This window comes from Conger conger, chromosome 8 (assembly GCF_963514075.1).
Source record: "Conger conger chromosome 8, fConCon1.1, whole genome shotgun sequence".
NCBI lineage: Eukaryota > Metazoa > Chordata > Actinopteri > Anguilliformes > Congridae > Conger > Conger conger.
This window is the reverse complement of record NC_083767.1, coordinates 61,128,710-61,152,363: the sequence shown is the minus strand read 5'-3', so window position 1 is coordinate 61,152,363 and position 23,654 is coordinate 61,128,710. Positions and strand designations below refer to the sequence as shown.

General features: G+C 46.8%; 1 protein-coding gene across 4 annotated transcripts in view; it reads right to left on the bottom strand.

Moving 5' to 3' along the window:
* The window catches only part of LOC133134989 (glutamate receptor-interacting protein 1-like), a 282,057-nt gene that overhangs the window by 60,007 nt on the left and 198,396 nt on the right, over positions 1–23,654 (bottom strand). For 3 of the 4 annotated variants that reach the window (XM_061251696.1, XM_061251695.1, XM_061251697.1), the window contains exon 2: positions 2,132–2,212. The exons of the other annotated variant lie outside the window; for it this stretch is intronic. In XM_061251696.1, coding sequence (XP_061107680.1) covers positions 2,132–2,212 — 81 coding nt within the window. The remainder of the gene's footprint in view (positions 1–2,131; positions 2,213–23,654) is intronic. 4 annotated transcript variants of the gene reach the window in all.

Sequence of the window (23,654 nt, the reverse complement as noted above, 5' to 3'; positions counted from 1 at the left end):
CCAGATAATCAGCTCCTGACTGCCGGGGAGACCCACGCTGGGGTGTTCTGTGCCTGCTGCACCGTGTTAAGCTGCCTCGATTCAGCTGGAGAAAATCTTCTCAAATGTCCAAGCCAGGTGCTCAAACCCACACGAGACTCATGGGGAAAGCTTTTCACTCCGATGGAGAAATAGTGGGAACAGGCCTCACTCTACGCGTAGCGTGTGATGGAAAGGCTGCCATCTGGCAGGGAGTCTGACGATAGGCTGGGTCACATAGCCCATGTCTAACGGTTCGTCCGTTCTCATGGAGGTCGTTCACTGCGACGCTCCACACTCAGGCCAGAGCCACTGCTTCAGACGCAGAACAGAGGGAGATGAAACTCATTACATTCGTTCCGTCAGCTCATTTCACGACATTAATGGCATTTGGCAGACACTCTTATCCAGAGCGAGGTACAGTTGATTAGGCTAAGCAGGAGATCCTTCCCCTGGAGAAATGCAGGGTTAAGGGCCTTGCTCAAGGGCCCAACGGCTGTGCAGATCTGATTGTGGCTACACCGTTGATCGACCCAGCGATCTTGCAGGTCCCAGTCATGTACCTTAACCACTACGCTACAAGCCCCCTCCAGGGTGATTGATTGACATCCGTATCCACTCTGATGATGGTTTGGATCAGATTCTTTCACATTTTGGTTTGGTTTGTGCTCCTAACTGTAATGTCCCGGCAGTGTAATGTCGGTATGAGAAATTGACGGAAGGGATTCAGTGACCTAACTTGTCAATGAATCTGAACCCAATCCGATAGAATGGCACCCCGGTTCGACGTCCAAGACGGAAAACAACCCCATGATCCGACAACTCCTGACCGGATACTCAGCTTCAACGTTATCCAGTTTGACGAATTCTAAATCTGGCAAACATAACGTGGTACGGTATGGATAAACAACATGTACAAATTTGCACTGTGTAAAATCTACGCCAGGTGAAGGGGGTCGGGGGTGAGGGGGGGAGAGGGAGTGAGAGGGGGGAGGGAGGGAGGGAGGGAGGGAGGGCAGGTGATTAAACAAACAACAGTCTTTTGGGGCCAGGCATCACAGCGGGTGAATTTATGGGTCATGTTCACAAATTCACAGCTCCGGAGGTCTTTGTGTTCTCTCAAGCCCATGAGGTACTTCACGGTTCACTTGCAGGGTGTTAATTATTTTCGGAAAACTCGAACGGTTTGCGAACGGAATTAATAAACTGCCTCACGATTTCAACGCATCAATTCGTGGTTTGAGAAGGACAGGAAAACAGCAGCGTTTTAAAACTGAAGGATGACGCAGACCGCCCTGAGACTGAGTTGAGACCTAAGAGAGGGAGTGGGTGGGCTAGACTACAATGTGTTGATGTGCTTAAGGTTTAAATGTAGCAGAGGAAATTCACATTTCTCTGGGGTTTACAATGGGATATTTTACAATTTCTTCGACATAATATGAAAAACTCATTTTCCAAAATTGCCAAATACGCTGTACCTGAAAGGCCACTCAACTGTATCGACTGATGAATAATATATTGAGACAGAACACTCATTTACACATTTTCCAGAGGGTGTTTGCTGACTTTGTAAATCGTTTTATTTAATGATTCTGCCATGAGGTGAAAAAATACCCGCTGAGATATCCCTCAAAACAGACCCGCGCCTGCACCGTCCAATAAAGGGGGTCTTTGGAGGATTTAAAACTGGTACCACAGGTTTAAAATCAGGACTAAAACACTCAGGACTTAAACATGAACCTGCTACAGGGCTGCCCAAAAGTACATCTCAATGCAGTGGAACAGGACCCCTCCACACACCTGCCTTCGACCAGCGACTAAGTCCTCAAAAGGGATCTTGGGAAGAAAAAAAAAAAAAACCCAAAGGCGAAAGGCTGAGTCACACAGCCGGCTAGAAATTTTTAAATGATCTTTCCGTTGCCATGACGGCGCCATGTCATGACTGATTCCCCGGTTCTGTGCCGTGGGAGCGGAGGCTGAGCTCGGACGGGAGCCGACGCTGAAGTGCCGTTACGTAAAGGTCGCCCGACCGACAAGGGCGGACAGAGCGCCGCAGGGAAAGGTCAGGGGTCAAAGGTCAGGGATCAGAGGTCAGGGGGTCAGGTGTCCTTACCTGGGATACTCTGTCTCCTGACGGCCAGTGCCCCATCTGACGGCCTGGAGAGGCTGGAGGACTTTGAGTATGGCCCCTCATCTGGAGAACGCAAGGGAACCAAGTGTCAGCCACAGAAACACCGGGCAAGCCACGCGACCGCAGGACCAGGGGCACTGAGCAAGGGCACTGAGCAAGGGCACTGAGCAAGGGCACTGAGCAGGGGCACTGAGCAGGGGCACTGAGCAAGGGCACTGAGCAAGGGCACTGAGCAGGGGCACTGAGCAGGGGCACTGAGCAAGGGCACTGAGCAAGGGCACTGAGCAAGGGCACTGAGCAAGGGCACTGAGCAGGGGCACTGAGCAAGGGCACTGAGCAGGGGCACTGAGCAAGGGCACTGAGCAAGGGCACTGAGCAAGGGCACTGAGCAGGGGCACTGAGCAAGGGCACTGAGCAAGGGCACTGAGCAGGGGCACTGAGCAAGGGCACTGAGCAAGGGCACTGAGCAGGGGCACTGAGCAAGGGCACTGAGCAGGGGCAGTCTGACTCTCTGCCTCCTTACAGCAGACAGAGATGTTCCACAAATCCAATCCAAGTTCAGCGGGTAAAGCACTTTCTACAGATACACTGTCACAAAGACGCTTTACAGAGAAAACTGAGGGGGGGAAAAAAAGGAAAATTGGGCAAAAACCAGGTTAGAACCCCCCAAAATGAGAAAGCCAAGTAAAAAAGAAAAAAAAAGAAAAAGAAGTCCAGTGGAAAGAAAAACACACACACAAAAAAAAAAAGATGAGAAAAAACTTAAATAGGAGGAAGTCTTGGGAGGAACCAATCTTCCACTTGCAGACGCGGAGTCAATAGTCAAGATTCGCTGATGACTTTAGCCTGATTCCTAACCTGGCTCTCTCAACCAACCACCTATTCACCCCACTATTTAATTGGCTAAATGATCTCCCTCTCCACGGCAGCTGATGAGTGGTGAGCATTCCGGCGCAAAAATGGCTGCCATGTATGACCCAGGTGGGTGGTGGTTGAGGTGAATTTCCCTCTCATTACTGTACAGCAGCCTTAATAACTGGTGGGAAGTGAGATATAAGTCTTGCCACTCAAAGAACAGCTTAAGCTAGGTTTAGAAGCAGCTGGTAGCTGGTTGACCAGTTCAGACCAGCTCAAGCTACAGGATGTTTTGAAACTGCTGATAGCTGGTTGACCAGCTCATACCCAGCTAGACCAGGTTCTGACCAGCTTGACCATGCTGGTTGACCAGCTCATACCCAGCTAGATTCAAGCTCGAACATATACTGTGGTTGAGGAGTGGGATCTGCACATTTCTCACAAAGATCCACAGTCTATCTTGACAACATTTGCCCAAGGAGGTCTTTTTTCATTTTGAGGTGCCATAATAATGCATCCGTGTCTCCTGGAAAGCTATATTAGACATGACAGAACAGCCAAGGGTTTGGGTCTTGAGGCCATGCCCTTGACCTGACTGGTCATAATCTGACTGGTAATTTATACCTCTTAACCCGTTCAGGTGTAAGATCACAAACGCGTATGAATGCGGTTAGAATGTTCTCAAATGAACCTTCTAATGCTGATGTCACAATCACTACAGGTAACTAAGTTCTGAAACACTGACTTAGAACTTTGAAAAGATCATTTTGAATTACTGAAGGCCTGAAGAGGTATTTAACACTGTAGGTGGCACCCTACAGTCTGAAGGACATTTCACAACAATGTGCAGAGTTATTCACATAGCATGGTCCACATATTTCTCTAACTGATCAGTCGCAACAATACCCCCAAAAAGTATGGTCAATTTCAATCTCAAATCTTTTGATCTCAAATCTAAACGCCTTAGGAATAAGCAAGTGTTATCATACTTTTGGAGGACACTGTAGTTTTAGCTGCAGTTCAAAGGTCCAAGTTTCAACCAAGGATTCAAAACAAAGGGAGAAGCCCAGGAGTTTACGTCTAGCTTTTAGCATCCAGAAAGAGGCACACCACCAGAACCACCTGTATATCCATAAGGTTCCCTAAACACTTAATCAATGGTACTTATTTGATGTCGGAAGTTGGGAGGAAGCGAAGTCAAGGATCAGTACTTCCTCTAAAGACAGAGAATAAAGTGCCTGGGCAGCTGCGATAATGGACCTGTCTGGGGACCCAGTAACGAGCACTGTCAGCCTGTGAGCTCAGGAGGACTCAGACACGCTGCTGAAACCAGAGGCAGTTGGTGAGCTGAACATTAGTAGGGTACAAAACCTTCCTTTAAACATTACATTACATTAATGGCATTTGGCAGACGCTCTTATCCAGAGCAACGTACAGTTGATTAGGCTAAGCAGGAGACAATCCTCCCCTGGAGCAGTGCAGGGTTAAGGGCCTTGCTCAAGGGCCCAACGGCTGTGCGGATCTTATTGTGGCGACACCGGGATTAGAACCACCGACCTTGGGTGTCCCAGTCCTTTACCTTAACCACTACGCTACAGGCCACCCACAGATTACAGATTATTGGACTACCTGTTTTCTGTAATTTCCCTTGATTTGCAATCAAAACGCTCAATACCATCACATCCAGCCAGGTGTCCTCAATTAGTCCATTTAGCCAGTAATTGCCTACAATTACTTTTATTTGCATTGCACCATTTTTTTGGACACGTGTGGACCTCGTCCGGCTCCACACTTGCACTCTGAGAGTATCCATAGCAGAGATCGGCAGTGTTCAGATCTTAAACAATCTTAAAGCGCAGGTTATTGCAGGTTATGCTGTAGGTTTAATTAAATTAAACTGGATTTTTTCCTAAATGTGGTAAAATAAACTGTGATTTGATCTCCCAAGGGGCATGAAGAAGCTGCATGCGTGATTCATTAGTCAGATGGATGGCACACTTGCTTGTCAATCAAGGAAAGTTGAGATTGATGATACATTTTTAGGAAAGTTTTGTGCCCCACCAGTTTTCAGCTCAGGATGTGCCACTGGCTGGAGCATTGCTGGGGGGTTACGTAAGACCTACAGGGACCTCATACGAGACCTTTGGTGTAGCCACAATAAGATCCGCACAGCCGTTGGGCCCTTGAGCAAGGACCTTAACCCCGCATCGCTCCAGGGGAGGATTGTCTCCTGCTTAGTCTAATCAACCGTACGTCACTCTGGATAAGAGTGCCTGCCAAATGCCATTAATGTAATGTAATGTAATGTAATGCAATGTTCCAGCTGCCGAATTCGGAGGGGAAATGATCAGCTGAACGCGGGGGGAGGCTGATTGGGCTCCAGCTCCTTTCCGGAGCGTTCTGTGACACGTTACGCCTCTGGACTCGTCGGGCTCATTCCAGACGCCTATTTTTTTCTCTTCTCTTTTACTTGCTCTTTATCACGCTTTCTACTCCTAGGTCCACCAATTGGGAGAGGGTAGAAAGAAAGAGAGGCAAGAAAAAGACATCAAGAAAAAAACGTGAATTAGGCAAATGGAATGCTCTCGCTCCTTCGAACGCCAGTCGCGGACGTGGCAGACGGGCAGAGGTGGATCCACACGTCGATCGTTTATGCGCTAAAGGTTGCGCTAATGTAAGGAGTGAGCAGAGGAAAAATAAAGTGATTGGAATGAGCCCCTGGTGTACCTGACTGTGTTCCGTGTCAATCCGAGACCCCCAAAAGAAGCTGAGATGCAGCCAGGTCTGGGAGTCTGGGACTGGGACTGGGAGTCAGTGGTATGGTGGCAGAGAAAATACTCCCAGAGAACATGACTCACAGGCTGTGGTGGGGAGCTCAGCTGACAGTTGGAAAAATAAATCAGACACGGTCATAGTCAGCTAGTACAGTATAAAGATGTTAAAAAGAAGATAATATATCCAGACACATAGATAGTGCTTTCTTCTCCAGGTATTCCTGTATTATCAACAAGCTAATGTTACAAAAGACACACATGGACATAGCCAAAGGTTTATGAATATAATGTGGAAGACACTTCCAAATTATGTAACTTAAACTGATATTATATGAATGTTTATGATTCGATGTACGGACCATTGTTGGCATCACCTCCGTTTGTGTCTTGCCAGTACTGGTGACACATAGCCTACATAGAAAGTATCCATTGTTTACTGTCAGGGTTTCCTGGCTTTGTGACTAAGTTTGTTCCAAAGTTTATTCAACACACCACGGAACTCAAACTTGTCGAATGCAATGTAATGTAACAATAGAACTGTTTTATTTTTATTTTATTTTTTTCAATTTCCATAAAAGTCGCCTATTTGGAGCAATATTTTTTTTAAAGAGCGCAACAATCCAGTGCTCATTGTGATGCTGTCGGCACACAAATGTTGTTATAAAGATGTTATTCCTGGAACTCTGTCAGGCGCCACTTCAATAAGAAGGCAAGAAGTCCGCACCAGAGAAAGAGAGGAAGCTCTCCGGTAAACAAATCTCCACCTCAGCTCCATCTCACCCAGCCTCCCAGAAGAGTTCTAACTAACGGCCAGCAACTGTGACAGGTAGCCACCCCTGATCCTAGCCAGTGTGTAGTATCTTAGTAATCGTATTCAACCAGCGCTACTCAACTCCACGTCCTGTGGGCCGCAGTGTCTGCAGCGCTACTCAACCCCACGTCCTGCAGTGTCTGCAGTGCTACTCAACCCCACGTCCTGCAGTGTCTGCAGTGCTACTCAACCCCACGTCCTGCAGTGTCTGCAGTGCTACTCAACTCCATGTCCTGCAGTGTCTGCAGCGCTACTCAACTCCACATCCTGCAGTGTCTGCAGTGCTACTCAACCCCACGTCCTGCAGTGTCTGCAGCGCTACTCAACCCCACATCCTGCAGTGTCTGCAGTGCTACTGAACTCCACGTCCTGCAGTGTCTGCAGCGCTACTCAACTCCACGTCCTGCAGTGTCTGCAGTGCTACTCAACCCCACGTCCTGCAGCGCTACTCAACTCCACGTCCTGCAGGCCGCAGTTTCTGCAGGCACTTGCTGATTTCACTACTTGTTTACCTGCTTGGCTCAGATAGTGAAATCAGGTGGTTTAGCACATGGTTGAAGGAAATACCTGCAGACACTGTGGCCCACAGCATGTGGACTTGAGTAGCACTGATTTTAACTGCATTATCTGGGTTGACCTTCAAAACATTCTGAATACTCTACACAGCAAAATCCATCACATTAGCTACCGTTATACATATATACTTATCAAGGAAGCTAGGAAAAAAACCTCTATGGTTAGCTACATCATGCCAATAAATAAACTTGCTGCTAGCTAGCTAGTTAGTGCATTCTTCACCACAAGCTACCTAGTAGGCTAATCAGCCAGCCAATTGTAACAACATACTGTACGTTATTCAAAATCATATAAAAGAGAGAAGGGTATTAGGCTGCCATTTTCCATAAGCATTAGCTTTGTCAAATCTGCATTAGCTAGTGTTTACGTGTCTAGCTCTGCGGGATCTGAATCTGAATGACTGTTCTCCCTGTCAGCACAAACAGCCCTAGATTAAACCAGCTGTCTGACCCATCCTTTTTCTCAGAAGCGCGGCACAATAAAACCAATTTCTGCGTTTACTGTTGTGAACAGATGCGATGGAATGAATCTGGTCACATTTATAGCATCTTTGGACATGATGTTGCGACACAAGCTGTTTAGGAGCCACCTGAAATGTGTTTCTGCATAAAACCGTGAACCTGCGATTGGCTCTAAACAGCCATTCTAAAGCCAGTAGACGTCAAAAACAAAAACTGTAAACATCTAACACATTCTTCATCGCACACAATAACCGTCAGGGCCAATCAGAAACCAGAGTTTGAGCTTTACATTTAAGAGTGCATGAGAGAAAAATGAAACTGAATCTGAAAACATCTCTGAGGTAGATAAATAAAGAAGAGAAATAACTAGGTAAATGACTAACAACTGACTAACCAATTTAGCAGATCGACGGGGCTCAGAAAAGGACACAGATAGACAGATCACGGGGGCTCAGAGGTTTATATTTGGCAACGTCATCCGAAGTCACGCAAAAACATACGTCATGTCACGAGGGAAACCGTTTTACAAACAACTTGGAAAAATGGCAATTTGCTCCTAAAATATGCATACCAAAATTGCAATCTTTTTTACTGGAATCAGTCGGGAACAGAAAGCAGGAGGAATGTGTGTGTGGGCCAGTGCAGGACCGCCCCTCAGGGCCTGTGCCCATCTTAGTAGCCCTGCTCACGGACAGGACATAAAAGCTGTGTGATGGAGGGGGAGAGGGAGTACACACAACCCCCCAGGACACAGCGCTGTCTGAGAGCAGCACGGGAGAAATGGCACACACGTCCCTGCTGTACCACTGAGAGAGGAGGGTGTGTGTGTGTGCGTCTGTGCGTCTGTGCGTCTGCGTGTGTGTGTGTGTGTGAATGTGTGTGCGTGTGCGTGTGCGTGAGAGTGTGTCCGTGTGTGTGTGCGTCTGCGTGTGTGTGTGTGCGTGTGAGTGAGTGTGTGTGTGTGTGCGTGAGAGTGTGTCCGTGTGTGTGTGTGCCTGTGTGTGTGTGTGTGCATGTGTGTGGGTGTGTGTGTGTGCGTCTGTGCGTCTGCGTGTGTGTGTGTGTGTGTGTGTGTGTGAATGTGTGTGCGTGTGCGTGAGAGCGTGTCCGTGTGTGTGTGCGTCTGCGTGTGTGTGTGTGTGTGCGTGTGAGTGAGGGTGTGTGTGTGTGTGCGTCTGTGTGTGCGTCTGCGTGTGTGTGTGTGCGTGTGAGTGAGTGTGTGTGTGTGTGCGTGAGAGTGTGTCTGTGTGTGTGCCTGTGTGAGTGTGCGTGCGTGTGTGTGCATGTGTGTGAGTGTGTGTGTGTGCATGTGTGTGCGTGTGTAAGTGTGTGTGTTTGTGTGTGTGTGTGTGAATGTGTGTGCGTGTGAGTGAGTGTGTGTGTGTGTGCGTGAGAGTGTGTCCGTGTGTGTGTGTGCCTGTGTGTGTGTGTGTGTGCATGTGTGTGGGTATGTGTGAGTGCGTGTGTGAGTGTATGTACGTGTGTGTGTGTGTGTATGTGTATGTGCATGTGTAAGAGAGGCAAGAGAGTCTATAGAACTTTGAAGCAATTGTCCGTCAAAACAAGGGTTCTCAGGGCCTCACTCTGATGATGAACACGCTGAGTTTGCCCAGCACACGTAGGCACGCCCCTGGTAGACAAAGCACCATTCCCAGATGGTCTTGAGATTTGACCATCACAGTTTAAAAATGAGTAAAATGACTAAATCATTATCACTCTATCATGCTGGCTTAATTCAAACAGATCAATTCATACTGTACTTGCTAAGCATAAAAAAATACTGAAATGCCCCAAGGAATTAATGCAGGCCACACAGATTTTCAATACCAACAATAAAATCTCTGCTCCGATGCAAGGATTCAATTAAAGGATAAAAAAAAGTTGGGGGTATTAAAAATGATTCAATACATTTTAAAATATAAAACATAATTCAGGATGATGTCAGAATCTCAATAGCTGACTTACATTGCATTCCAGTTTCAGAGGAACTCTTGAGCAGTGTGTGAAACCGAAGTTTGGGGGAGCCTGTAGCCTAGTGGCTAAGGTCCATGACTGGGGCAGCCTGTAGCCTAGCGGCTAAGGTACATGACTGGGGCAGCCTGTAGCCTAGTGGCTAAGGTCCATGACTGGGGCAGCCTGTAGCCTAGCGGCTAAGGTCCATGACTGGGGCAGCCTGTAGCCTAGCGGCTAAGGTACATGACTGGGACCTGGAAGGTTGGTGGTTCAAGCCCCAGTGTAGCCATGATAAGATCCGCACAGCTATTGGGCCCTTGAGCAAGGCCATTAACCCCACAATGCTCCAGGGGGATTGTCTCCCACTTGGTCTTATCGACGCTAAGTCGCTTTGGAAATAACAAATTATCTTTCAAATTATTAAAATTTGGCAGTACGGTACCTAAATCATGGCTCAAATTCTGCATTCATTCTACAGTGTTAGAAGCTCAGAGAAAACACTGAAATGCTATTAAAAAATAACAGGAACAAAAGACAATCTGTCAATCTGTTTTACGAAACCCCCTTGAAGAGGTTTTTTGGAAGAAAAAAAATTCCGAATTCCAAGTCAGTGTTCCAGAACTCCATGGCTTTCAGTTACCAGTAGCAACTGTGACATCAGCACTAGAATGTCCAGTTGAGAATTTGTGATGTCACACCTTAAAGGGTTAAAATGGACTGTCTCAGTAGGTTTGATTTCCTATGTCTCCATGCTGAAATCCAGCTCCTTAAAAGCCCCACAAAGAAGAACTGTTCCCCCGCTGTAGAGCCAGGTAATCTCTGCCTGAACCCTGGAGTACTGCGAGTCACCCAACAGACCGCAACACGTCCAAAACCCCTCGCGTTGACTTCATGAGGACGTAGCAGAATCCCCACGCCCCATAGCCAGAGCCTATGAAGGCTGAGAGGGAGCAGACAGACACCAGGCCTCACCTTCAGCACACAGCCACACGAGCCTGCCACGCCCTTATCTCTCCCGCCCGCAGTACTATGACAACACATAAAAAATGTAAGACGTGGGCAAGGCGTTCTGCAGTTCAGATAAATAATGCAACAGCCCCGATGCAGCCCAGAGACTTCAGACACGGCTGCCTGTCTTTCACTCCCAATCCATCAGATTATCATCCCAGTCTCAGGGAATCTGGAACAGGCAGGGTTCACTGTGAGGCTGGGCGAGATTATCTAAACATAATGTCACGATTTACATCTGATTTCGGGCTATGATACGATACTGTACATGCTGACATATGCTTTCTGGGTAGTGCGAGGTTGTACACTGTAGAGTGTCATTCTGAATGAAACACACTGGGACAGAAAAGGGTTTGCTGTTGGTTTTCTGCATGTTTCTGTTCAATCAACTGTGTGTGCCTGCCTATTGGTTAATACTTCAGACCAATAAAAAAAAACATCCTTTAATGAAAAGCGTAAAACAGTATTAAAAGCATAGCCATTGTCATGTAACATATAAACAAAGAGAAAAGGCAAAGAACATGAGCAATATGTGATCATTAACTCACACACATCTTTAAATAAAGTAAAAATGATTATTAAAAAATGTGAACCTCAGCAGTTTATTTCGTGCTGCACACGAGAAAAACAAGTCCATCAATCCCCTCTCATTTTCATTCTGTTTTTGTACTCCGTGTGGTGATTTATGTGCACCAAGACAATGCAAACTCCCTGCAATAAATCACTGAAAGCCACAGGTTTATTTTTCAACCATTTCGAGCCAGCTTGCCAACACTTTCAGCTATAACTGAATATCTCCCAATCCTGATCCTCCTGCACATGCACACCTTACCAGTCACTCACAACACTGACTCACCAGCTGACTGTCAACATCTGGATATACCACACACATTCTGAATATACCACACACATTATGAATATACCACACACATTCTGAATACACTGCACACATTATGAATATACCACACACATTCTGAATATACCACACACACATTCTGAATATACCACACACATTCTGAATGCACTGCACACATTCTGAATATACCACACACATTATGAATCACACATTCTGAATATACCACACACATTCAGAATACACCACACACATTCTGAATACGCCACACACAAACACCCAACCTCTCAGCTGAGAGGGTTCACTCTGAACTCACACAGGGAAGTGGGAACTCAGAACTGTTCCGCTTTTGTCTCTCACAGAACACGATGTTGGAAAGAACCACAGAGGAGGACAACAATTCATTCACCCTGGCTGAGAGCATTCCGCTGTTGTGCCACACCCTCCTTCCCTCGAAACGCCCCGCGCCCCCACCCCCACCCCCCCTGGTGAGCTTCAGCTGGTTTGTTTGCTTCTGTTGATTACCCGAGAGCAAAGGATCACAGCAGTCCAACAGGCAAACAGTAATAGTGTCAACTGGCATCTCAGCATCAACCTGTGACAAAAATGTCCTAACTTTAGAACCCTGCACTTCAAATAACGGGCCTTGAGGGCCAAGAATGGCAGATTTTTCCCTGTGGGAGTCAGGTGTGAAGACAGTCTGGCCAATCAGTAGCGGTAATTGTTCGGATAATTTCCCGGGAAGAAAGTAAACCAGGGTCGGATTCGGATTCGATGGTGATATTTGACTAATTTATCTCTGCTCTAGAGGTTCTGCTACAAAAATGTAAAAAGGCGCATTATACATTCTAAGCACCTACAGCAGGAAGATGGACAGTGTAACATCCTTTCTCAAGCCCTCACCTTATCATTTATAAAATCAGCACACTGATTGAGTACAGAGCATGCAGTCCGGAGAGTACACTGAATGAGCACAGAGTATGCAGTCCGGATAGCACACTGAATGAGCACAGAGCATGCAGCCCGGATAGCACACTGAATGAGCACAGAGTATGCAGTCTGGATAGCACACTGAATGAGTACAGAGCATGCAGCCCGGAGAGTACACTGAATGAGCACAGAGTATGCAGTCCGGATAGCACACTGAATGAGCACAGAGTATGTAGTCCGGATAGCACACTGAATGAGCACAGAGTATGCAGCCCGGATAGCACACTGAATGAGCACAGAGTATGCAGTCCGGATAGCACACTGAATGAGCACAGAGTATGTAGTCCGGATAGCACACTGAATGAGTACAGAGAGTATGCAGTCCAGATAGCACACTGAATGAGCACAGAGTATGCAGTCCGGATAGCACACTGAATGAGTACAGAGAGTATGCAGTCCAGATAGCACACTGAATGAGCACAGAGAGTATGCAGTCCAGATAGCACACTGAATGAGTACAGAGAGTATGCAGTCCAGATAGCACACTGAATGAGCACAGAGCATGCAGCCCGGATAGCACACTGAATGAGCACAGAGTATGCAGTCTGGATAGCACACTGAATGAGCACAGAGTATGCAGTCCGGATAGCACACTGAATGAGCACAGAGTATGCAGTCCGGATAGCACACTGAATGAGTACGGAGCACACTGAATGAGTACAGAGTATGCAGTCCGGATAGCACACTGAATGAGCAGAGAGTATGCAGTCCGGATAGCACACTGGATGAGTACAGAGTATGCAGTCCGGATAGCACACTGAATGAGCAGAGAGTATGCAGTCCGGATAGCACACTGAATGAGCAGAGAGTATGCAGTCTGGATAGCACACTGAATGAGCACAGAGTATGTAGTCCGGATAGCACACTGAATGAGCACAGAGTATGCAGTCCAGATAGCACACTGAATGAGTACAGAGTATGCAGTCCGGATAGCACACTGAATGAGCACAGAGTATGTAATCCAGATAGCACACTGAATGAGTACAGAGCATGCAGCCCGGATAGCACACTGAATGAGCACAGAGTATGCAGCCCGGATAGCACACTGAATGAGTACAGAGTATGCAGTCCGGATAGCACACTGAATGAGGACAGAGTATGCAGCCCGGCAGACCAGAGATCCCAGCATGTACTGTGCAGCAGACAGCTATCAGACTAAAAATGCACATGTCTGCTGACGATGTCAGTGAGACAATACAATAATATATTGATTGTTAATTTGGCACAGTGCTCCAGATCTAGGTACGTGCTTGACATTACCATAGAGAAAGAAACTCAAGAGTAATCTGGAGGTGCATGCTGGTCTAGCTTCAGTCAGCCTGCCCTCTCAGTTCTAGCCCACTCTGTTACCTGCCTGTTCCCCCTGGACTGAAGGGATCTAGTGGTAGCGTATTGTCACACTTAATAATAAAGGTCCACAAATTGGCATCGACTTATGTAGTTGTTAACATGAATTAAAGATGTGCAAATACATAAACAAAGCTGTACAGATTGACGTCTCAGTAGTTCGTTAGTTATTTAGTTAACAAAGATGTTAGTTAATGTCAGTTCAGGTAACCAGAGGGTTACCAGTGGATCGTTGAACCGTCTGTGTGGTATCAGGACATGGACCCAACAGGATGAAGCCGGGAGAGCCAGTGACAGGCCACACATGATTTATATGTGTATATTATATTTATATTATATTCATAAATACTATTTCATTATTATTAAGTCCACACTTTGAAGGGTTTTTTGATAATAAAATGTGTGCGAGTTGAATTCCTTCATAGTTTCTACTGCTTGACACCTGGAGACAGTGCATCCCTTCAGACAGCGTTCGAATAAAACCCACACATTTTCTGTGTGTCACATTAGTATGATAATCTACTTGACCCGAGGAGAATGATTTGTTTTCATATTACTGCCGTGGTTAATCACGTTAGAGTGAACGATAACGTTTTCAAAACTGCCAGAGCTCGTTGTCCACTTGCTATTTTCCTGGAGTGACTTGTGCCTGAATTGTTTTAGGTATTATCTGAGAGGCTCGTTAAAGAACAGTTCCATAGTGAGCGCTCAACAGATGCCGTGGGGGAACAGAAACGCTGAACAGCTGCAGGGTTGCCGTGGGGGGAACAGAAACGCTGAACAGCTGCAGGGTTGCCGTGGGGGGAACAGAAACGCTGAACAGCTGCAGGGTTGCAGTGGGGGAACAGAAACGCTGAACAGCTGCAGGGTTGCCGTGGGGGAACAGAAACGCTGAACAGCTGCAGGGTTGCCGTGGGGGAACAGAAACGCTGAACAGCTGCAGGGTTGCCGTGGGGGAACAGAAACGCTGAACAGCTGCAGGGTTGCCGTGGGGGGAACAGAAACGCTGAACAGCTGCAGGGTTGCCGTGGGGGGAACAGAAACGCTGAACAGCTGCAGGGTTGCCGTGGGGGAACAGAAACGGCTGATGAGGCCGTGGAGTCTGGCCATGAGCCAGCTGAACTCTGACCCCATGACAGAGCCATTATCAACAGTTTCATTAAAATAGCAAAAAAAGGGCTATGTGGAAATCAGTCCTGGGTCCAAGTAGTATTTTTTCTGCATTTGACTAAGCCTGCCTGGGGTATCGGACCAAATGAAATGATCCCAGCAATGTAAAACCCAACCACCTTGCAGGCGGGATGCACCAGGCAAGATCAATGGAGCACAGGAAAGCATGGATAAACCACCAAGTCACTTGAATGAATGTATGAAAATATTGGTAGCAATGGAGTGGAGTACAGCTTCTTTAGTTTCTGTAAAAAATACTGGGGAATGTCTAGTTGTAACTAGTCATGATTGTGAAATCGGTTTCAAATTATGGTATGCCGCTTTCAGTACTTTTCAGTTCAGACTTGGCTTTCCGGTGCTTTATTTGTTTTTCAGATACTGTTCACTAACAATAGTATAATACATCACAGCAATTTTTGTTACCCAGCACAGAGAGCATCTTTACCCAGCACAGAGAGCATCTTTACCCAGCACAGAGAGCATCTTTACCCAGCACAGAGAGCATCTTTACCCAGCAGAGAGCATCTTTACCCAGCACAGAGAGCATCTTTACCCAGCACAGAGCATCTTTACCCAGCACAGAGAGCATCTTTACCCAGCACAGAGCATCTTTACCCAGCACAGGGAGCATCTTTACCCAGCACAGGGAGCATCTTTACCCAGCACAGGGAGCATCTTTACCCAGCACAGAGAGCATCTTTACCCAGCACAGGGAGCATCTTTACCCAGCACAGAGCATCTTTACCCAGCACAGGGAGCATCTTTACCCAGCACAGAGAGTATCTTTACCCAGCACAGGGAGCATCTTTACCCAGCACAGAGCATCTTTACCCAGCACAGGGAGCCTGTGTGAAGTGCTGGCAGCAGGACATAAAATGGCCGTCTGATTGGCTGGAGGTGCTCCTGGTCCTCAGCACATCACTCAGCCTGACGCAGCCTGTCACGTCCTGGGCACCTCTAAACCCCCCTCAACCCCCCCTCGATGAAGACTCTGCAGCCAGGAGGGAGGTGTGAGGAGGGAGGTGTGGGGAGGGAGGTGTGAGGAGGGAGGTGTGGGGAGCGGGGTGATGAGGATCAGACATTCTGCCTGGGGTGGGCAATATGGAGATTTTATACACATTGGTCCGTAAGTCTTTGGACAGTGCACTACCCTATGGACGAACTCTCAAATTACAGCTGACAGACAGACTTTAACCTCAGGGCATTTACAACCATATGGAGTGAACAGCCCTTTAAGAGTGTGTCACTGTGTTTGCAGTTCGCTGCAGTTGCACACCGGGGACCGGGGTTCGATTCTCGGTCCTGCCAAAAGCCAAGTTTGGCCGGCTCACGTGGAGCAGCATAATTGGCTCGCCTCGGAATCAGACGAATTAGACAGGGTACAATTGGCTACCAAATTGGGAGAAGAAGAAAAAATAAATAAATAAATTTAAAAAAAAGAGTGTGTCACTGTCCAAATACTTACGGACACCAGGACATCTTCCCACTTTTCATACAAGTCGCGTACTTCAAACTTCAAACAAGTGACTCTGGGTTTCAAACCCAGCCGACAAGCCAAACAGTGCCGCTTGTTTTGAAAAGCCTTCAAAACGTAAAGATATTTCAACCATTGGTGACGGATTTCATCACTATATTAAAATAGAATGGCAGTAAAGCGCATGGTATCCATGGTGTTTTTGAGACCTGTTCGTCATTAGACAATAGGCATGTCATGGTATGGGTTTGTGACGGTACAATATCTGTCCTGAAATATTCAGCAGTAGCCATGGTTTTTCAGTAACATTAACTCCTGGCTATTAATGAATATACTTCACCAATATTAGCATGCATACACCTACTCTCTTGAAATCAAATGCCCGCAATGTATCCTGATTATGAAAAAAATATGTTAATGTTAGTTATTCAAGATAAGGACCGCGTTGAAAGTAACAGAAAATGTGTCATCCTCAACGAGGCATGGAGGTGTGCTAAGACATTACACGTTGTGCGTTGTTTTTAACACATCTCTGTAAGACTTCAACTATTAAAGGTACAAAAGTTCATATTTTTATGTTATGTCTATTCCTATCATTGAAAAAGGCTCATTGACATGTTGACTCATCCTCTGCCTGTGTTTATAGTCCTTAAATTTGGGTTTCAAAATACAGTTGACGGACTGACACTCTGCACCTGTTTGTTGCGGCAATTCCTCTCTTGACCGTTGGAAGTCCAAAATGACCTGTCATACCTTTTAACAATAATTTTATAACCTGTGGCCGTACAGCCCGTATACGGGTAACTTATTTCAGTTTCAGTCTGGGCTCAAACCGTGACAGTGAAGTGTGACGGGGAGTCAACAGTGGCTCCCGTGGACTACCAATATCAGACACCGATGCCACTGAAGAGAATTACAGCTGTAGTCAGACCTCCCGTCACATGTCTCCGAGGCCAGGAGCTGGATCCCAAAGCAGGATCGCTGAGTCAGGTGGGCACTAGCACAGAAGGCGTGTTGGATATTAACACTTCCTTCCCGAGAGTGTAGCGATGTGACTAACCGAACCGGCGGTAAATGACACTGATAACGCTCGCTCGTTTATACGCGTGCGCATCTGTAAACATTGCAGGTATGACACATTGTTCAGCTCGAGTCCCCTGTGAATTAACGTCTCTCTCTCTCTCACACACTCACACACACACACACACACACACACACGTACGCGCACGCACACACACACACACACACACACACACACATCACTTGTCTTGCTTCCAGAACAGCATAAAACACTTATTTCCACTGGGTGCTTTTAAACCGGCTTTGTAGCTGAATAATAATTTCCTGAAATGCGCCCCCATTTTCCATGCGCGCTACGCCATTAAGACGATTTCAGCGGTCGGTTTCAGCAATCCCAAGACGCTGCAACAAGCCAACATGGCCAAAACTATATACCTTCATTCACTCGTCGCAATATTTCACATCGACGTTTGAAAGATACGGCTATCCTTCTCAATCACAGCACTGAATCAATGTTCTTGGAGGGATGTGCTCTGGTCTGACTGTGCGGCAATTCACAATCGTTGCGCATAGCAGCCTAATCCCAAGGGTGAACGCCACAGTTTTTGCGAGGACTGAAGGCGCCGCAGTGTCAGAAATCAGGTCTGGGAACAAGAGAGCGACGCTCTGCTTTACTACGCCTCTGTTCGTACGAGCAGATTAGCCGGCTGCAAATACAAATCACGTTTGATCTCCCATAATAAAATCGCGGTGGATTGGAACGGAGACGACACGCGTGAGAACTAGAGCAAGCGCGTGAGCGGAATAACAACGAGCGAGCCCCGCTGCAATCTTCCGTCTCTCTGCGCGATTCCAGCGCCTGGGGGGTTTTGAAGTTCTTATGCGGCGAGCTGTTACGTCTGTTTATTCGGGACAAATTGCTCATCAACAGGAAATAATAAAATCCTGCTGTCCTTCATTATCCATCCGGCACATATTTTTTAGACACACATTATTAAGTGCACATACTGACAATGTGTAAGCAAACCGGATCGGAAACCGCGGTTTACAGTACCTTATGCGGCTTACTAGTCTATAACCATCACATGGGGGTTTTATTTGTAATTTGTTTTTTTCATAAAGTATCAGGTGCTAATATAACCCATAGCTGCCGGGGACACAGTTATCACAGTTCCCCTTCTTTTATCTTCTTGCTTTCCATTACTGTTGCTTCAGTGTCTTAATCTGTATTGTATGCATTCACCTGTATATCTTTTACTTCATAAGGGACTTGCATCTGCTAAATTATGCAGAGTAAAGCACGTTACTGTTGCACACAACCGCAAGGCGGTCGCTTAAGGATGAACAATTTCAAGCGCTCACATTTTGCCATCTAAATGCTTTAAGGTACCCGTGAAATGTCCGATCTACTTAGCTTGGAAAGCAGTGACTCCCAGGAAAAGAGTGTTGTTATAAATAGTGGTTGAGTGGTTTTAAAGATGACTACGGAGCAGGAGCAGTTTTATGACGGACTGTAGCTCCACAGGGTGATGTGTGACTGCTGATTTCATCACCCAGGGATTGGTGGGTCGGGGTCCGTGTTTCAACCCGCTATCTGTTCGCCCCCCGCAGGTCGGTCAGGGGCCACTAGAGAGCTGCAGATAAAAGGTCCTCCTCTGACTCCACTCTCTGCTAGCGCAGTTGTGGAATGTGACGTGAAGAGCATCAGGCTGGCATCCCCACGTATTTCGGAGAACCGTGGCCTCTCCCGAATCGGCATCTGAAATCTAAGACCCGTCCGTTTCAGACAACGAGACCTTGGGTCCGGTATCTGTGAAGAGCAGAACTGCTTTGGTCCAGATTCACGCTGTCCGGCACCGACCGGTCCGGCCCAGACCGGAGAGGAAGGGCAGACAGTCGGGTCTGAGCGGGACAACATTAGCATGCAGGAGAACTTCACAGCACGTGACTTAAATACCCATTACCACCACCCAGGCAACAGGAGGCAGTAAAACTCTGAATTACACCAGGTGCAAATGGCAGCCGGTTAATAATCATCCACAATGATCGTTAATCTAAAATATAACTTGCAGTGCAAAGTGTTTACTTTCTCAGCGGCTGCAGTGTCAGCGACTCCCTAATGCAGTTCTGATTAAGGGGAGGCGCAGGATTAAGCGTCCGGCGTTTCATAAAACACCGCGATGTGCTTCCTGCCAAGGAGCCATTTTAATCATATGGTAATAATTCCCCTCCACCATTTTATTCTAAATCAATTCCCACCCGTTCTCCCTGGCCTATAAAATATCAGAAGTATATCCGTCTGTCTTCCTCTGACAGCTGCCCCCATCCTACATTTTCACTTTATCCAAACTTTAAGTCATTAATTAAAGGTTACTGTTGTGAAATAGCTGCAGTTCAACTGTAGTTACTACGACGGCAATCATTGCAGTATTACTGCAGTATTATGCAGTATTTTGGACACACTTGCTTGTTTTTATTCCAATACTACTGCATGTATAATGTGTTCTCGCTGCATGAAGTGCAGAGCATCTTGTACTGCATTTTAACTGCATTGAACTGCACTTTACTACAGTTAAACTACAGTATTAGTTAACAGTAGTAGTAGCAATATTTGAGGGTATTTTATTTATTTATTATATTAGTTATCACTTAGCCTTGCAGTCTGTCCACCTGTGCTGCCAATAACCTACAGAACTACAATAACTGTTTAGCTCTGCTGCTGGAACAAATGAGCGCACACACACTCACGCACACGCACATGTTCTGACTCCTCTTATTCCAGTGTGTCTTCCTGCCTCTGTGTGTGTCCTGACTCTTGTTCCAGTGTGTCTTCCTGCCTCTGTGTGTGTCCTGACTCTTGTTCCAGTGTGTCTCCCTGCCTCTGTGTGTGTCCTGACTCTTGTTCCAGTGTGTCTCCCTGCCTCTCTGTGTGTTCTGACTCTTGTTCCAGTGTGTGTCTCCCTGCCTCTGTGTGTCCTGACTCTTGTTCCAGTGTGTCTCCCTGCCTGGCTGTGTGTCCTGACTCTTGTTCCAGTGTGTGTCTCCCTGCCTGGCTGTGTGTCCTGACTCTTGTTCCAGTGTGTGTCTCCCTGCCTCTCTGTGTATCCTGACTCTTGTTCCAGTGTGTGTCTCCCTGCCTGGCTGTGTGTCTTGACTCTTGTTCCAGTGTGTGTCTCCCTGCCTCTCTGTGTATCCTGACTCTTGTTCCAGTGTGTGTCTCCCTGCCTGGCTGTGTGTTGTGACTCTTATTTCTGTGTCAGTGGAACAAAGCCATCACGTCTCAGCGTGTGCGTGCTCTGATGAGAACACATCGCATGTTCTATTGTTCTGGCTTTTTTTGTTGTGGCGGTGATCCTGCCTCTCTCTCTCTGTGTAGGAGCAGCTGAAAGGCCTGTTCCTCTGCACGGGCCGGCACAGTGCTCTTTACATGATGACATAGGGCGGCCTGTAGCGTAGTGGTTAAGGTAAAGGACTGGGACACGTAAGGTCGGTGGTTCTAATCCCGGTGTAGGCACAGTAAGATCCGCACAGCCGTTGGGCCCTTGAGCAAGGCCCTTAACCCCGCATTGCTCCAGGGGAGGATTGTCTCCTGCTTAGTCTAATCAACTGCACGTCGCTCTGGATGAGAGCGTCTGCCAAATGCCATTAATGTAATGTAATGAAGCAGAGACGCACTGAGTGGGTACACTCCATGAGAGCCGTGTGGAACAAAGAGACAGACGAGGGACGTGGCGTTTCAGGAAGCAGGCTGAATCACCGAGCGTTCACGGAGAAAAACGCAAAGCGATTGTCCGGAGATTAGCATACAGTTCGGTGTTTTGATGTGTAGAATGGCAAGACTGCACCTTCACTCTGATATTCCTTGCAGTCTTAAATGTTACACTCTCAGAAATAAAGTGATAACAGAGGTACATTTTTGTTCTTCAAGGACAAAATTTCCCAAATGTACCCTGAAAGTACAATAATGTTCTCATTGTGTATGAATGAGTACCTTATTTCCAAATAATAAAGGTACAAATTCATTATATATTGCTGGCTAAGGCTACACTTTTATGTTTGCCCCAGGGACAAACATTTTTACCTTTTTCGTACCTTTATGTTGTAGTGTGTCCACCTTTAAAAAATAAATAAATAATTCAGTCGATGGCGCTAAGACTGCCAGTGCCTTCACCCTTATTTTCCGAGTAGCCTCAAATGCCTCAAAAAATTACATTACATTACATTAGGCAGATGCTCTTATCCAGAGCGACGTACAGTTGATTAGACTAAGCAGGAGACAATCCTCCCCTGGAGCAATGCAGGGTTAAGGGCCTTGCTCAAGGGCCCAACGGCTGTGCGGATCTTATTGTGGCTACACCGGGATTCGAAACACCGACCTTGCGGGTCCCAATCATATACCTTAACCACTACGCTACAGGCCGCCCCACTAAAATGCTCATTACGTGAGCTACAATCCTGTCAATTACGGGCTAAATGCAAATGCGTGAGATCACCTGTAAAGCCTACGTACTATTACTGAGAGGGCTCCAAGTCTGTAGCGCTGTAGTGTGTCAACCTCAAAAAAAAAAAATAAAACCCCTAAAAACGGTTGGTTGCTTGGTTACAGTACGGCATGACTTTGATTGATAGCTCTGCAGTCAGACCGGAGACACGTGCTGGCCACAGAGAGGCGAGGAGACGCAGCCAATCACGTCGCGCTCCAACCGCACGGGCGGCAGCCCAGAAGCACCGCAGTTTCAGAACCTGACAGGGAGCAAGCCGGGCCAGGACCGCGGGGGGAAATGAGCGGCACGCTAACCACACCTGCGTACCGCTCAGAGAGGGGCCACACCGCTGATGACAACCAGAGTAATAAAAACAATAATAAAATCACAGGAAATAAAATGAAAGAACACAGTAAGTAAGATTTAAGATTTGGTCCATAAAAAGCAAGCCTATAAAAATGAGTCTTTAAAAGAGATTTAAGGGGAGAGAGTGAACCAGCAGTCCTAATGTTTAGTCTCGGAGCGTTATCGGAGAAGGGTAGATTCCACTTTATTCTCAACCTGACTCTGCAACCTCAGCAATCTTTCAGATCTGTAAGGAATTAAAAACTCTCTAATATACTCAAGCTGCTGAATTCTGAATATCCTGAAGTTGGGCCAACGATTCAGGCAAGTAAGCAGGGCATAACAGTTGTCTAATTGCGATGATACCAAACCATTAATCATATATTCGGCATCCTCAAAAGACAGAACGGATCAAATTTTAGCTTTGTTCTGAGTTGGTGGAAGCAGGACTGAACAAGCTTCTTAATATGAGGCACAAAATTAAGATTTGAATCAGAGAACACACCAAGATTTCTGGAGAAGGGCTTACTGATTGTTGGAAGCAGGTGCCTCCAGAACCGACTGGATTATATTTGAGACTGGCTTCAGCCCAAGTATAAGGACTTCAGTTTCATCAGAATTCGACTGAAGGAAACTGTGATCCAGCCTGTTCTGAACATCATGCAGCGCCCGACGCATTACTGAAGAAATCGGGAGGTTTAACCGACAGGCACAACTGCGTGTCGTCAGCATCGCAGTGAAAAGATGGGCAGGTAAGCCAGGTAACCCAGGTGACCCAGGTGACCCAGGTAAGCCAGGTAACCCAGGTAACCCAGGTAACCCAGGTAACCCAGGTGACCAGCGCAGACCGCCTCGCTCCCAGGTGATGCACTGCGTGATGAAATCTGAACAGGAAGTGGAAATCTGAACAGGAAGTGACTAACAAGCACAGCTGCACTGACGGGAAATTGGCCGTTTCAAATAAAAACGTAAATAAAAATCAGTGTGGTGTTTACGGCGGGTCGCCCTGTGCGATGGGTAAATTTCACTGGTGGCAGAAACGAGCTTGCCGTTGCCGTTAACGTAATGAAGCTGTCTGGTAGAGAAGGGGATCAGTGCCAATGCTTCGTCCTTCACTGTTGGACAGTAGTGCAGTTTGTACGGTGAAGGTTTCAACCCAATGTGTAGCAGACCTGTCTGCCCGCTTGAATGTAAACTATCCAACTCACCGGACAATTTCATTGTTCTACTTTTGACTGTTCAGGGCTGGAAATAAGAATTCACTACACTACATTACATTACATTACATTAGGCAGATGCTCTTATCCAGAGCGACGTACAGTTGGTTAGACTAATCAGGAGACAATCCTCCCCTGGAGCAATGCAGGGTTAAGGGCCTTGCTCA